This window comes from Lithobates pipiens, unplaced genomic scaffold, assembly GCF_037356315.1.
Source record: "Lithobates pipiens isolate NorthernLeopardFrog02 unplaced genomic scaffold, aLitPip1_a1.2 Scaffold_16, whole genome shotgun sequence".
Taxonomy (NCBI): domain Eukaryota; kingdom Metazoa; phylum Chordata; class Amphibia; order Anura; family Ranidae; genus Lithobates; species Lithobates pipiens.
In genome coordinates, this window is record NW_027507748.1 from 248004495 (window position 1) to 248020923 (window position 16429).

Here is a 16429-nt window from a genome sequence, read left to right on the forward strand (position 1 = left end):
TTTCCAATGTACAGCTATATACATTCCTCTTCTTCTAGCACTTGCTTGCAGAAAGCACAGATTCAGTTAACCAATGTAGACATACCTAAAAATGCTGAAACAGTATTTAAAATTAGTTGCTGGTGGACATGTTAAATGTTTTACTTTTTTGGAGACCAACATTGTTGCAACGAAGAACAAGAGTGTCATGGATAATGCTACATGAAAATCTGGCTAGAATTCTTCAGGATTGACCAGAATTTAAAAGACTTGGAATCCCTGGTTACATTACCTACAATGCACTGCATAAATTCAGGGTGGGGGCCGGGTCAAAGGGACCACTCTCTATGTTCTTCACCTTTTTTCTTATTTCTCTTGGTCATCCTTTCCTTTATCTTTCCACCTCTCTCTTTTTTTTTTTTTAACCCCTTATCTTTCTCATAATGTTCCTTATAAATTCTTTATAGATCTTTATACGCTTGAAGAGTAAAGGCTCTAAATGAGTACTGATCACTTGTTTGTGAATTAATGCTCCCGAAAGCTAGGCTGTTGCCGGCCCTAGTGGAGGGCAAAGACTCAAATTATCTGGACAGCACAGTAGATTGTTTTACAAAAGAGCTAGCACTCCTAAATGAACAAAACCTAACTGGTTATTACCATTATAGGTAATAACACTAGGGATTGTTGATCCTGGGAATATATGACTGCCTTCTGGAATCAGGAGGAATTTATTTTCCCCATTCTGGAGCAAATTGGACCATGCTTCATAGGGGTTTTTGCCTACCTCTGGATCATCTGTGGGAACATGATTGTGTATATGGAGGTTTTCTATTTAAATTTTCCATTGGTAAAATTAGAGGGACTTGTGTCTTTTTTCAACCTACATGACTATGAGCATACTCAGTTGATATACTCATATTTACCTACAAATGACAGTGACTCCAGAGTTAAATATGCAAAAACAAATGTTGTACTAAAGTAAAGGCAAAACCTACAAGGTGCTACCAAACAACACATGTACTATAGAAATAATAACACGTCATTTATTCAGCATTGAGACATTAATATAAAATGTGTGTTTTTTGTCAGGACAGTACAGATAAACACCTCTCATGAAACCAGCTCTCCTTGGGAAGCAACTGATTCAAATTGTTCAGGCACACAGCATGCAAGATCCAAGAATCCCAATTTCTAAAACTACTGTACAACTCCCTTACTTTCTGAATACTGTGATGTTGTGTAACTATGTTAATTAGTGCCATTTACATAATCAAATATTATTCTACTTCAAATTCACTTTCAAGCACAATACTTAGTCTATCAATCAACCATGCAACAGTTACATTTAATGGCCTCACATCCTGTGAAAAGTCAACTTTTTTTTGTAGATCCCTTATATAGTACTATACATACCATCTTTAGAACACCATTATTTACCTATATGACACCATTATATTTCTCAACATAATGAATTAAACCATTTATTGGATGAAAAATGAGAGTGCTTTATGATTCATCGGAGAGTCACAAAAGTTCCCACAGACCCCATAAGGGAGAAAATAATATAATATGCTGCAATTTTAAATACAAAATTAACAGGTTACAGTAGCCATTAAAAAGTGAAGAATTCCACGGGAACCTATTCCATTCTGCCAGAGCTCTTGTTGGTCCAAGTACTTGCCATTCAGTTTACGTGCTCATGATTTTCCAATTTTCAAGACTGTATTTTAGTTATATTAAGGGGACACAGGCAGGGCTACTAAAAATAATTTGTCTGAGAACTAATTATGTACATTTAGTACAAATTAGTAGTATAAAACAAATTTATACTATGTTTAAACAAAATACATATATCTTCATAAAAAGGTGCTTAGACCTATGACCACAGATCACCAAACTTGGGAAAAAAACTAAATTCTGAGCTGCTAGATTGTTCTTAGCCGCCCCTTATTTTTTTATTTTAAAATACAGATTCAGAGGAATTTATCAGTCCTTCATAACCCCACCAACCCACTAAAAAATGAGACCTGGCTGTAAAAATATTTCAACTATATTTTGTTCCCTTGACACAAGGTAAACATAATAAAGGTACGGATATATCTCCAGTTTTAGTCTGAAACCCTTCTCTGGAAGGAATCCTGTAATTACAGTCTGTTGACTTCCCTTGGAGAAAAATATAATATATATTACTATCTGCTATCAATGAAATTGAAAACTCTCAGAGCTCGTTTCCAATTACAACCTTGAAAAAAAAAAACGCCAAAAACTCAGGGTATTGTAGAAAGGTAATTCACAAGGTGGCACATGTTTTTTCTTTCCAGATGTTTCCCAGTTTTAATTAGTTGGCTTGGGTAGCAGAACCAAGCTTGAACCAACATATCTTTTCTTGACTAAGGTCCAAATCTCGGAGTCGAATAGTAACTTCTCCAAGCAAGATGTTTTCCCAAAATCCTTCCTCACTGAGCACTGACAGCCAAATCTCACGCTGCTGAAGATCTCCTGTAGGAATATTGTCATACACAAGCTGTAAAAGAAAAATTAGAAGACTGGTTGAAACAGATACAAAGTAAAATAAATACCCACCATATGGCACTAACTTAAAGAGGATCTTAGGTACACAAAAATTAAAATCCAGCAGCTACAAATATTGACTACCTTTTCAATGATCCAGCGCCATCCTCAACTTCACAGCCAGCTTCCCACTGCATATGCGCAAGCCATGCTGTGCTATGTGAATGGTTGTGCTGTTACATGTGTCCCCACTAAAGCTGGGTACACACCTGTTTTTTTTCGAACCAGCAGAATACACACCCCTCTCCCAGATTACACAGATTAATGCTGCAGCGGCTGTTAGAATGCTGGTTTTCTGGCAGGACCATTCGATAGAAGCTGTTCCAATGATTGGCTTCTTCTAAACAGTAAGGAGTACACACACAAGGGTTCCTGCGGAACTGACAAACTATTGGCTAAAATCAAATCCTGTATAGTCATAATGAACTCCATGCACATGTAACTTAGCTAGCAATTTTCACCACCCCATACATACCTGTCTAGTTTCCTGGTGTTCACGTCACCCCATCAAAAGTTCACCATTAACAGAAGATGCCACAGATAAGTCCTTTACAGTCACATTTTTAACAGTTTTCTGCATATGCCACCCTTAAAGGCGATGTAAATTTTTTTTCTAAGATTCAGCTCCCCTATGTACCAATATATTATTAATGTATCTCTGTTGCAAAAAAACTACACAATGTCTTTAATTAAGAGAAGAAGGCCTTACCTGCACTTTTGCTATATATCCTATAACACTTCATCCCTTGCTGGTATTTAGATATTAAACAGAGAGGCTAGTAAGACACCGGAAGGAAATATTCTAGCATATCACAACCACCCCCAGGTGCATGGTTTTCTAACACAATTAATCAGTGATCACTGGTCTCACTTAATACACAGACATTTTTTTTTATTTTTTATTAATCTCGCATAGATCTGTTAATTTGGAGAGTGTAGGCAATGGGAGATCAGATACCAGACTATGTGGATAGAGCTGTAGTATTGAAAACAGGAGAAGCATGTCCTGGGTTCTTTAAAGCTCAGCATACACAAAACAATCTGATTGTACAATCTCCTTTAGATCTATCATCAATTATTTAGTGCAAGGGACTGCCTGATTGGATACAGAGTGATCGGATAGCTGGTGTGTCCTCCCATTATATAGTTTTGTTAAATCTAAAGAAGATTGTACAATCAGATTGTATATGGCCACCTTTAGCCAAATAAAATGAACTAGTTGCTAACTACTCCTAATCCTTGTTTGCTTTGCAACAACAAGAGTAGCTCTTGTGTTCATGGAACTCCACCGTAGCTTTGTGGAGTGAAGTTGTGCTGCCTGCTACATATTGGTGTAACAACACAAATATGATCAGAAAATAAAGTCAGCGTGGGGGTCCTCCCCCCAATCTAAAGCAGACCCTTAGGTCTCTATTATATGATAAATCATTTTTGATGTCTAAATCGAATTTTATTAGAATTTTGACTTTTAGTTATATACAGCTGTGCTCATAAGTTTACATAACCTGGCAGAATGTAAGATTTCTTGGCCATTTCTTTTTAGAGAATATGAATAACACAAAAACATTTTTCACTCATGGTTAGTTTTTTGGCTAAAGCCATTTATTATCAATTAACTGTGTCTATTCTTTTTAAATCATAATCACAACAGAAACTACCCTGATCAGGGGGGGGCGTGGCCTGCTGTGAACGGCGTCGGACGTCCTTACAGAGAGCTCTGGATACTCTGCACCTAATCCGCAGCCATCCGCGCATCTGATCGCCTTAACGGGCTAAAAAATCATACCAGCCGCATCAGCTTGGCCCACTGCAGAGTCCTGGGCTGATATTTTGTTTTTAACTCATCCCTGGACACTCGTATACTGCAGCCTTTGGACACCCACGGCCGCCGCCATCTTGAAAACCTGAGGCCTCCCAACAAGCCACAGCCATCCTCCGCTGTGGATTGCTCGTACTGCCGCAGAAATCACCCATCAGCTCTGCCGGGCTCTCCCCTACGGCTCGGAACGACTTTGGCAGCTTACCATAGCCCACGGACGGCGCGATTCGGCCGGCCGTGGATCCCACCGCCGGCCGCCATCTTGCTGCCTACTCGGCCTCGGGAATCACCGCTCTCGCCTGCCGGGACGGCCGGGAACCACCGCATCGGCTGCGGACGGCCATCAGGAGAGGTCCCTCTATTCGTTGAACCTCCCAGACCGGAGCCGCCTCTCGGCCACCAGAAACGGACTTCCCTTGGCCTGGTGAGTCCCCTGAGGGGTTACTCTTAGACTTCCCTGCTACACTCTCCCCATCGGGCGGGTGCTGTCTCCCTGGGCAGTGAGGAGGCCGAGACTAGAGGTAGCCCTGTTAACTGCTCCTGAATTTAAGCCTAATACTAGCTTGCTGTAGCCCTTTTTCCCAGGAAAGGCCCTGGCTCCGGCCTACCCTGGATGACGGTGGCCATCTTGCTACACCCAGCACCCAAAACAAAATCTCCTTACTACAGCCTGCTGGTGTGAGGGGAGAATGTAATTACTTGGCATTATCGGAAATCACTACATACCAAGGGCGCTCGTGAGCTAAGAGCCAGGATGGCCGCAAGCGAATGGCGCTTCTCCACCACCGACCACACCAGCTGTGATATGACCGCTCCTGCACATTAATCTGGGCTCGCTATATCCCGGCATCGAGACTGACAATATGAGGCGCAAATCAGGCACAACGCGGAGCACTACTAAGAGACAGGCTGTGCGAGCGAGCCTTGAGGCCTTTCCACTGGACAGCCTGCTGGACTCGCAGGCCTCGAACATGGTGAGCCCGAAGCCTGCTCAGATGCAGAAAGCATACCTGGAGTCCAGCAACCCTATGTAGCGCCTTCATTGCGGGATGCAGACCTGCTGTCTCGCTTTAAAACCATGCTGCAGGGGGAAATGTCAGCAGCCACCTCCAAACTGGCCACGCATCTCACAAAGGAAATCCGTGAGCTGGGTAACTGTACGAATGCGCTGGAAGATAGCATGGAGGCTGCAGCAACGGTCATTGATCACCATGAGCAGGACTTGCAGGACATCCGCAGGGAGCTGGATGCAGCCCTCCTAAAATTAGAGGACTATGAGAACAGGTCTAGACGCGGGAACCGGCTTAGGGGACTCCCTGAAACTATTGAGGACTTAACCTCCACTGCCACGGCCCTATTCCAGGAACTGGTCCCAGGCATCCCCATTGATGGCATGGAATTTGACCGGATCCACGGGCCCTGGGGCCGAGGAAGGAGGGGGGGGCCCCCTCGGGACATTATCATCAAGTTCACGTACTACTGCACTAAGGAAACACTCCTTAAGGCAGCACGGGACAAGCCTGATGTCCGTTTCCAAGGCCACAAGTACCAGCTCTTTACTGATTTGGCCCCCTCTACTGTGCAAAAGAGGCGACAACTGAAACCATATACTTCAGCTCTGCTGGAACACCACATCAAATACACATGGGGCTTTCCTTTTCGCCTCGCTTTCACCTACCAAGGACGGGGCTACACTGTGCGCACCGTGGAGGAAGCCCTACTTTTGAAGCACTACATTTGCTCCCCTGTTTGGATGACCCCAGCCTCCGTGAGGGCTTCAGGTCCTAGGCCCCCCTCTAGGCACTTGGGCCGTGTGTGGGAACCAGTCAGCAACCGGAAACGGCCCTCCATGGATGCCCAGCCGCATGCCCGATCCCCCTATTCGGATCCGGGATGACGACCGCACGGGTGAGCCCCTCCATGATCCCTTGCTTTTTGCTCGGTTGCCTTCCCGAGGCCTTTGAAGCACTGTTTGTTTCTGCCTGGCGCTGGATTTTGACTCATACCAGATGATGTGACCATGCTCTCCTGGCCCATACCCCCCCTTGTTTTTATTTTATAAATTTATAGTTACTTTTTGTTTTTACTTAATCTAAAAGGCCTTATGCGCCTTCACCTTAGACTTTAGGCTTTTGTTGGTGATCCAGCCCTACTAAGACTGCCTAGTTTTGCCCAAGTCCCCCAGCTAACCTGGGGGCCTTCGCTCGGGACAAAATTATTATTTTGTTTGAAGGGAGAAAGAGAAAAAAAAGTGGGACCATGCCCCTGGTGGGATGGGGGCAGTCTGGGGGGGCCGGTTCCAGGGCTTAATGTATATAAAGTCTAATTTTCTATGTATACTGGTTGGTTCTGGACCCTAAGAACTATAAAGGGCTCTAATCTTTCCATCTTTTACCCTGCCTTACCTCCTCATCTCCACTCCCTCCTCTCCCCATCCATGCCCCCTCCCCGTTTCCCTTCCATTCCCCTGCTCCCCACACCCTGCGCCTCTCTTCCCCCCTTCCCTCCTCCCCCCTGCTCCCCCTCTTACTTCCCCCTCCCCATCCTCCTCCTCTTAATTCCCTTCCCTTACCACTCCCTCCCTCTTATAATTTTTTTTCTTTCTTTCCCTGATCCCCCCCACTTCCTTCCTATCCTCCCTTCCTTGCTTGGGTCAAGCCATGGTTTATTTCAGGTCTACCCCCCCTTAGGGGGGCGGGTCATGATCAGCGCTGGTGGCCTCCCGCCTAGGCCTTACGGGGTCCCCTCTCTTATTGTTGGACTCCTGGGGGCCTGGCGGCGCTCCGGCGCGGGGATCACGTTCAGGGACCGAGGTTGTGTTCTCCCCTTGGGCGCTCCCTGCGGGGCGGCGCCGGCTGGGGAGAACCTTTAATCCCATTGTTCGTTTTATCCACTGCTACCCGGTAGCAGTACTACGAGATGGGCTTAGTGCGTCTCGCCTGTTTTTGTTCTAGTTTTAATTGCCCTGTGCAGGGGCAGTAATAAGGTAATAATGTAGTAATATTCTAGTAATATTGTAGTATTATTGCTGTTAAGTTTTGCTATTTGCTAGCCTTGTGGTTGGTGGTAGAGCCACCTCTTTTAGTGTCCTGTAGCAGGATGCAATGCCCACCAATTGTGGTGTTTATGTGTTTCACTTGTCTACTCTGTGTTTCCTTTTCTCTCTTTCTCTTCTTCCTTGCGTTTCCCTCCCTCCCACTCCCCTATTCGGGCTCGGATTGCCTCGCCATGGGATCAGGGTAAGTACATACCTTGTTGGCCGCTCTATAATTATATGGACCTTCCTTTACCCCCCAGATGGCTCAGAATGTGCTGAAAATATTCTCGCAGAACATCCAGGGGTTTAATTCCCCCATTAAGAGGTCGAAGGTTTTCAGTCATTTAAAATCTCAATCTATTGATGTGGTGTGTCTGCAGGAAACCAGGTTCTCCCTATCCTCATCCCCCAAATATTTGTCCTATTATCCAGTGTTTTTTACGGCTTCCGCTTCTGAGAAGCAAAGAGGGGTGCTGATGGTCTTTAGGCGTAACCTCCAATTTACCTGTTCTAAGGAAATAGCGGACCCTACGGGTAGATATTTGATCTTGCAGGGCACCCTGTGGGACCAAGAGGTCACTTTGGTTGGATACTATGCTCCTAACTCATTTCAACAGAGGTTTTTCTCCCATTTGCTTCAGGTGATCACTAGGCACCAAAATGGCCTTCTGATTATGATGGGAGACTCCAACTCTGTTTTTAACTCCTCTTTGGACAAGTGTAGTCTCAGGGAAGTGCCTCCGTCCCGTGATGCCTCCCAAGAACAAATATTGCGTGATCTCTTCCAGTCATATGGCGTGGTGGACGTGTGGCGCGAACAACATCCGTTGTCACAGGAATTTACTTCTCTCTCTAACCCCCACCACAGTTTTTGTAGAATAGATCACGTGTTTCTGCAACTTAGCTCCCTGCCGTTGGTACATAAGATCATTATCACCACCTCTCCATGGTCTGATCATGATCCCCTGATCCTCGAAATCTCCTTGGCGGGATTCTCCCGCCCGGCCTTTCTCTGGCGGATTAATGAATCCCTCCTGAGTACGCAAGCTACATCCTCTCAGATAGAAACACATATCCAAACCTATTTCACAGAAAATGTAGGCTCAGTTGATTCTCCAGTTGCCTTGTGGGAAGCCCACAAGGCGACGGCCAGGGGACATCTAATCCAGATCGCTTCCCGTACAAAGCGGACCAGGAAGCAACGGATATGGGAGTTGACTTCCTTGTTAGAAGCGGCAGATGCGACGTAGAAGGCGCGTCCTATAGTAGCCCATAGGCAGACACGTAACAACTTGGCCCCTAAGTTGGACCTGCTCGCCTCTAATCAGGCGGAGAAAGCCCTGCGCTGGTCCAAGTATAACTTTTTACAGTTGCTCGAACAAACCTGGTCCTATGTTGGCTAGGAAACTTAATTCAGTGGGACGTCCGGGCAGGCCGGTTCGATTACAGGTGACAGGTGGGGGATTCACGTCAAATCCATCCAAGGTAGCGGCTGGCTTTGCCTCCTTTCTCTCCTCCCTCTATAGTGGACCAGCTGCCTTCGACCGAGACAAGGCCGAGAGATTCTTCCAATCGATTAGTCTTCCTTTATTGTCCTCGGCGGCACAGGCCAATTTGAATGCTCCTATAACGGAAATGGAGGTCGCCCAGGCCCTTAAGTCCCTTAAGCCATCCAAGGCCCCGGGTCTGGACGGCTTTACCAGTCTATACTATAGGACATTTGCATCCCTGCTCACGCCCCATCTAACGTTTTATTTCAACGCCTCGCGGGAAGGTGCGAGACCCTCGCCAGACTCGCTGAAAGCCCATATCTCTATGATCCCTAAGTCACCCGGGGAAGCCACAGACCCGCAGTCCTTTCGTCCCATCTCCCAGTTGAATGTTGACCTGAAGGTTCTGGGAAAGGTTCTGAGCACGCAAGTCAACAGATATCTTCAGGCCCTCATTCACAGGGATCAGGTGGGCTGTGATCGGTCGCCAGGTGGGGGACAATGTCCGCAAGGTGGTCCATCTCCTTCATATACTTCGTCAGCGTAAAATACCAGGACTTTTGCTCTCCCTAGATATTTATAAAGCGTTTGATTCGCTCTCCTGCGACTACCTTTACTTTGTTCTAACCAAATGGGGATTTGGACCACATTTTCTGCAATGGATCCAGGCCCTCTATTCCGCACCATCGGCGTCGGTAAAATATGCGGGCTTCCTTTCTGACCCTATCCCGATACTCTGGGGGACTAGACAGGGATGCTCCCTGTCCCCGGCACTATTTATCCTGGCATTAGAGCCGCTGGCGGCGGCGATCGGGGCCAATAGTGATATCTTGGGAATCCCTTACGCAGGCACTCAATACAAAGTGAACCTCTTTGCGGACAACGCCCTTTTGACCCTATCAAACCCGCTTATCTCCCTGCCCAACCTGCAACTAGTATTAGACAGATTTTCAGCCTTCTCGGGTCTTCAAATTAACCCCTCCAAGACCACAGCGCTGAACTTTACCCTTCCTCTGGAACTGGTGCAGCACCTCCAGGAACATTTTCCATACCGTTGGGCATCCCACTCGATTGATTATTTAGGTGTCAAATTAACGCCGTCTTATTCTTCCTTTTTCTCAGCCAATTATTATTCCCTGTTGCGAACGGTGTCCACCCTTATGTAAGCCTGGCAATTCTCCACAATCTCATGGGTAGGCAGGATCTCGGCTGCGAAGTCCTTTATTATTTTCGTACTTTGCCTGTCCGGGTACCCACTTTTTTCCTTTGACTCCTGCAGAATAGGATCCTCCAATTTATATGGGCGCACAAACGCCCCAGGGTACCTAGAGCGACCCTTTATACCCATAGGCTCCGGGGAGGCTTGGGGGTCCCCAATATCTCTAAATATTACACAGCGGCCCAGATCTCTCCGTTGACTATGCTCCATGCAACCGCGGATGTCCCTCTGTGGGTGCTCCTGGAGGTGCCTGGCTGTGACCCTTGTGCACTTCAGGCACTCCTCTGGCTCCCCAGGAATCTGCGCCCTCCCTCCCTAAGCCCCATGCTGCTACATGGTCTGCGGGTGTGGGACTCAGTTCACTTTTCCAGCAATCTGATGTCCCCCTTTCTACCCCTACTCCCCATCACTCATAACCCTCTTTTCCCCCCGGGTCTGGAGGAGCCCCGGGCATTCTCCTGGTGGTCCTCACATGGCTACCCGCGAGTCCAAAATTTTCTTTCCTCGCGCTTATTCCCCTCCTGAGAGAATATCCGGGAAACACAAGGGGCGCCGGCTAACGAGCATTATCACTTTATCCAATTAAAGCACTGGATTGCAACGTTGCGCCGCATGTCCACCTACCCCTTACAAAAAACTTTTTTTGAACATTCATGCCAGCACGCCCCAGGTTCCCTAGGTCTTATTTCTGCCATTTATGCCTCCCTGAATGGTCACCCGCCATCGGCACCCCTCTCTTATATGACTCAATGGGAAAAGGACCTTCAGGCCCCAGTAGACCCAGAGGACTGGAGCAGGGCCTGGAAAACGGTCGCCAAATGCTCGTTCAACACAAATACCCTAGAGGCTGCATATAAATTAATGTTCCGATGGTATTGGGTACCTGCTCGCACAGCTCGGGCTTTCCCTGGGAGTACTGACAGATGCTTCCGCAACTGTGGACAGCGAGGTGATGTTATGCACACATGGTGGGCTTGCCCAAGGCTGGTGGGGTTCTGGTCTAGGATTTTTGGTTTGCTGCAGACACTCTTCCACCTAACGATCCAAAGGGAAGCTAAGCTAGCTCTCCTACATTGGCCGGTACCTGGTTTGCGAGGCCCTCAACAGAAGCTGACTACTTATTTATTTATAACGGCCAAGCGGACCATTGCCCAAGCCTGGAAGTCCCAACGGGTAGATTTTCAAGGGGTTAAAGCCCGCATGACTGCTATGTTACTTCAGGAACGTATGTCCAGTATTGTCCATAATTCTCATGCTAAATATCTCAAAATCTGGGAGCCGTGGATCTCCTATGAGTTCCCCGCGCTCCAAGCTGCATGCCTGGGCTTGGTCTAACTCCTCTTGGCGAGGCATCCACACCCGAACTTTCCCCCTCCTTTCTTCCCCCTCTTTTCTCCCTACCTTTCCTTCTTCTGTTCCCTATTTCTCTTCACTCTTCTTTGTAATCTCTCCCATTGCTAACAAATACTGCTGCCGCCCCCGTAGAACTGGGTAGTGGGAGAAGGGCTTGCCCTCCGGAAACAAGGGAACGAGTTGCTTGGTACTGGAGCCAGTCTCGATACCATCCCCTACTCATTTTCCTTCCTTTTCTTGTGTTTATTATAAGTATAATGTGATGGTTTGCCCTTCATATGCATGCTTTGTAGCCCCTGCGAGGGCACACAAGGAGCAGATTGTAGTCTCTTCCTGTTTATTCAAATTTTCAATAAACATATTGAAACAGAAACTACCCTGATCAAAAGGTTAAATACCCTGGTGATTTTGGCCTAATAACATGCACACAAGTTGACACAAAGGGCTTAGAATGACTATTAAAAAGGTGACCATCCTCACCTTTGATCTGTTTTCTTGTAATTATTGTGCGTGTGTATAAAAGGTCAATGAGTTTCTGGACTCCTGACAGACCCTTGCATCTTTCATCTAGTGCTGCACTGACGTTTCTGGATTCTCAGTCATGGGGAAAGCAAAAGAATTGTAAAAATCTGCAGGAAAAGGTATACATAAGGTCTCCAGTAACAGGGTCCTTAATTTTTCTTGGCCATTGCTCCTCATCGAGGGCCCCCAGCAGACACACCAGTGGGGTACATGGAAGAGGAATTGATAAGACCGCAGACAATATCTCTGTTACCTGTTGGCAGTATCTCACTATAACTGGACAGAGCCACATAACATACTCCAAATCCAGGTGCGGACAGGTGCACCTAGTGCAGGCAGAGGCAGAGATACAGTGTATTGCATGCAGTCTGACCGGGTCAGGCATGTTTGATGTAGCATATAAAAGTGGATTACTTTATTGTTGACTGCGGGAGACACAGATAGATGGGCAGAGCATGTCTCCTCCCAATCCTCATCAGACAAAAGTTGTTGCCACTTGAGGTGCACCTCCAGTGGAGCCCCACTATTTGTGGCAGAGAGTAAATGTACATACAGAGCTAAGTCCCCCAGGGCCCTGAGATCTAAGCACTCCTATCAGTGGGTTTTCAGAGAAGTCAGTATCACAAATACAAAATTGAGTATGTAGCACATGTCAAAGTTGTAAATACCTATAAAAAGGTAGATTGGTGCAATTCATATTTCCTTTGCAATCCCTCAAAAGAAGCCAATACATTTCCATCACAAATGTTGTCCAGAGAAACCATTCCCCTACGCTCCCAGAATCCAGAGTCCACAAATTGCTTTAAATGGGGGAACATTGGATTGTGCCAGAGTGGTAGTGCCTCGTTAGTACCCTGAAAAATTTGTAATTTCCTTGGTCTCCCTCCCCACTGTACAGGGCAATGTCAATATTGGTATCTGTCTTTCCCCAAGTGCGGCCATAGGTGCCTCCAGTGCTATGAACAGATGTTTGATTTTAAGGACATAGGCGATATATATGACTCAACCACTGCCGGCGTAGCCGGTCCCAACCAGTCTGTCAGATTGCGTAGCTGGCAGCCAAATAATAATAGTATAAGTTAGACAATGCCATGCCTGCATCAGCCTTAGGGTGCTGCACTGTGGAGAATTTAAGTTTCTGCCTATGAGTGGCCCAAATAAAGGTGATAAGTAGCTTGTTCAGGGTTTTAAAAAATTATTTCGGTACTGAGGTAGGCATGTGAGAAGTCATGTACAGGCACTTGGGCAGAAGGATCATCTTAATGAGATTAATCCTGCCTGCCACAGACAGGGGACGTTTGGCCCAGACAGTAAGTTTCGCTTTAATCATGGTAACCAGAGGGTCCAGATTCGCTTGGGAAGCCTCTGAAGGAGACAGGGTAATAATGATTCCCAAATATTTAAACAGCCTCACTACCCATGGAGGATCACTGCACGGAAGGGCCTGCGAGGAAAAGGGCATCAGGGCTGACTGCTGCCAGTTAATTTTAAGGCTTGAATACGTGCCAAATTTGTCTTATGATTTGCATTGCTATTCCTAATGAGGCAGGTATCCTGCATATATAAAATAACATCATCTGCATATAGTCTTATAGTGTCTACTCTCTCACCCATAGTGATGCCTTTAAAGAGAGGAGACTGCCGAAATCTCAGTACCAGCATCTCGAAAGTGACCGCAAACAGCAGAGACAGAGGGCAACCCTGCCTGGTATCTCTTCAAATCTGTATAGATGGGGATAGGAGACTACTGACTAAAAGGTTAGACGTGGGATCCCTGTAAAGTATAGTGACCCATTGTTGGAATTTAGTGCCAAAGCCAAATAAGCGCAACACAGCCATAATAAAGGGCCATTCTATTGATTAGAAGGCTTTTGCGTTGTCTAGCGAAGCCAGTGCACAAGACTCAACTATTAGTTGCGTCTTACGTATGTTAATGGAGGTAGACTTTCCTGGCATAAAGCCAGTTTGATCTGGATGAATTATACTAAGAATGACTGCATTGAGATGTTTGGCCAGAATCCTTGTTAGTATTTATTAGTCAATATTCAATAAAATATTGCCCGATACGATGCACAATCAGCCCATGTCCTTCTCAGGTGTAGGTATAAGGACCACCGTGGCAGAGTACATAGATGGTGGCAGTCTCTCCTCTCGAAACACTGTAGAATAGACCTGTGCCAGAACCAGGGCAAGAGTGTCCAGGTACCTGCAATATATTTCCAAGGGTAGACCATCGGGACCCGAGGCCTTTCCCTTAGCCATAGACGATACTAGCTCCCTGACCTCATCTTCCGTGATATCTGCATCCAAGTACTCCCCCCGTTCCTGAATTAATGTAGGGAATATCAAATTGGAAAGGTATTCCTCAATGTCTTGACTGGTAAATGTAAGGGTACAGTCATACATACATGTATAGAAGTCCTGACAGCAAGTATATCTCCAGCCAAACAGACCTCCGTACCATCAGGACGTGTTATTTTATTCACTACAGAGCTACCAGACTGCTGTCAAGCCATATAGGCTAGTAACTGACTGGCCTGGTTCCCACATTCAAAATATTTCTGCTGGGTATAGAATAGAATGATTTCCTTTTTGCAGCAGCAGATATATAGTCTGAATATAAACACAACATAACTCCCAGTGGATATGGTTAGAGTTAGTTGGAGCTGTCAAAAAAGTTGCTTCAGTCATTTGGTAATTTTTTGCTAGACCTTTCTCATCTTGTCGGGAAGAACGTTTAAAAAATGATATAGTGGACTTAAGGGCCCCTCTCAAATTAGCCTTCAAGGCATCCCAAATCATTAAACCACATTCAGAGCCATGGGCTTCCAGTAAAGCTGGTAGCTGATCTGGTATCCTGTCATTGAACCCAATCAGGGACAGCCAAAAGGGCTGAACCCACCAGGGTATGCGGATTCCAGTATCCCCAGTACCAAATCGACAGTGACAAAGGCGAATGGTCCGACACTTCCCTAGGCAGATAGAGGACAATTTGGTGAGAAACGTATTACCTAATGCCAAATCAATTCTTGAGAGACGGCCACTGCTGGGGATGGACCATGAATATGCCCTGAAATTGAAACTGGAAACCCGCAGTACAGTGTTGCATGACTGAGTAATTGACATTCAAAGTGTGAGAGCACTGAAAGCTGAAAATTGGTCTGGTTAGGAAGGGGGTTTAAGTGCCCAGTGGTCAAATGGTTAAAATAGATATAAGTGCGGTTCAAAGGTAATTTTATGGCTGAATTATAAATATATTCATGGTTTATATAAACATCAATAAGAATTTACAGATGAAGATGACAACATATAAAAAACGACATTACTTAAAGTGTTTGTAACCTTAACCAATAAATGTCACTGCCGGTCCCTCTCGTGTTTCCAGCCATAATGCACAGTGTATTTTTTTTTTTTGAACGGATGCCTCTAAATACCTTTTTTTCAGAGATCTCCAGGTCAGTCATGTGATTCCCGGCAGCTCTGCTACTCCAATCCAGGGCTATAGTGGGAGGGGCTGAGATCTCCCTCTAACTTCAGGCAGGAGGTCACATGACCACCGTGCTGGCCACTCAGCCCCTCCCACTGTAGCCTTGGATCAGTGGTGTAGAGTGTCCAGGAGTCACAGGACCAGCCTGAATATCTCTAAAAAAGGTTTTTAGAGGCTCTGTTCTAAAAAAAATACTTACACTGTGCATTATGGCTGGTTACATTAATCATTACATGAAAGGGACTGGCATTGACATTTTTGAAAGTTTAATTTTCTACTGATAGCAGCGGCGGGGGGGGGGTTAGACACAGACAAATAGAGCTGACAGGTGGGGGGGAGGGGAGAACTGAGGATGAGGGAGGCACGCAAACTAGCCACGGTAAACAGGGCTCAGCAGCCATTATTTTTAATCTGCTTAATCTGCTATAAGGGAACAGGAGCACCATTTTTTCTTTTTTTTAGGGTTACAAACACTTTAATACGCTGCAGGGGACTACATAGTTAATCAGGTTGACACTACTCCATCTAGTTCAGCCAGTTAACCGGTTCCCGACCAGCGCACGACGATGTACGCCAACAGAATGGCCCGGGCAGGCATATTGGCGTACATGTACGTCCAATCTTCAATGCCGCCCTGCCATCGGGAGCGTGCCGCCGGCGGCGCGCTCCCGTGCTGGTCGGGACCTCCGTGAGTCCGGTCGTGGGACCTGCGGACTCGATCGCCGCGGGCATACCCGCGATCGTCTCACGGGACGGCTGAATGGAGGAAATGCCGTGTAAACAGCATTTCTCCATTCTGCCTAGCAACTAGTGATGCTGATCTCTGCTCCATGTGATTGGAGCAGAGATCAGTGTTCACTAAATGAAAGCCCAACCCCCCCACAGTTAGTAACACACCCCTAGGAACAATTAACCCCTACACTGCCACCCACTGGTTAACCCCTTCACTGCC

General features: G+C 46.3%; 1 protein-coding gene across 1 annotated transcript in view; it reads right to left on the bottom strand.

Moving 5' to 3' along the window:
- Positions 1-1008: 1008 nt before the first annotated feature.
- Positions 1009-16429, bottom strand: part of PIK3C2B (phosphatidylinositol-4-phosphate 3-kinase catalytic subunit type 2 beta) — a 935041-nt gene continuing 919620 nt past the window's right edge. Inside the window, exon 33 of the mRNA XM_077481256.1 lies at positions 1009-2503. Within this exon, the coding sequence (XP_077337382.1) occupies positions 2318-2503 (186 nt within the window). The 3' untranslated portion in view covers positions 1009-2317. The remainder of the gene's footprint in view (positions 2504-16429) is intronic.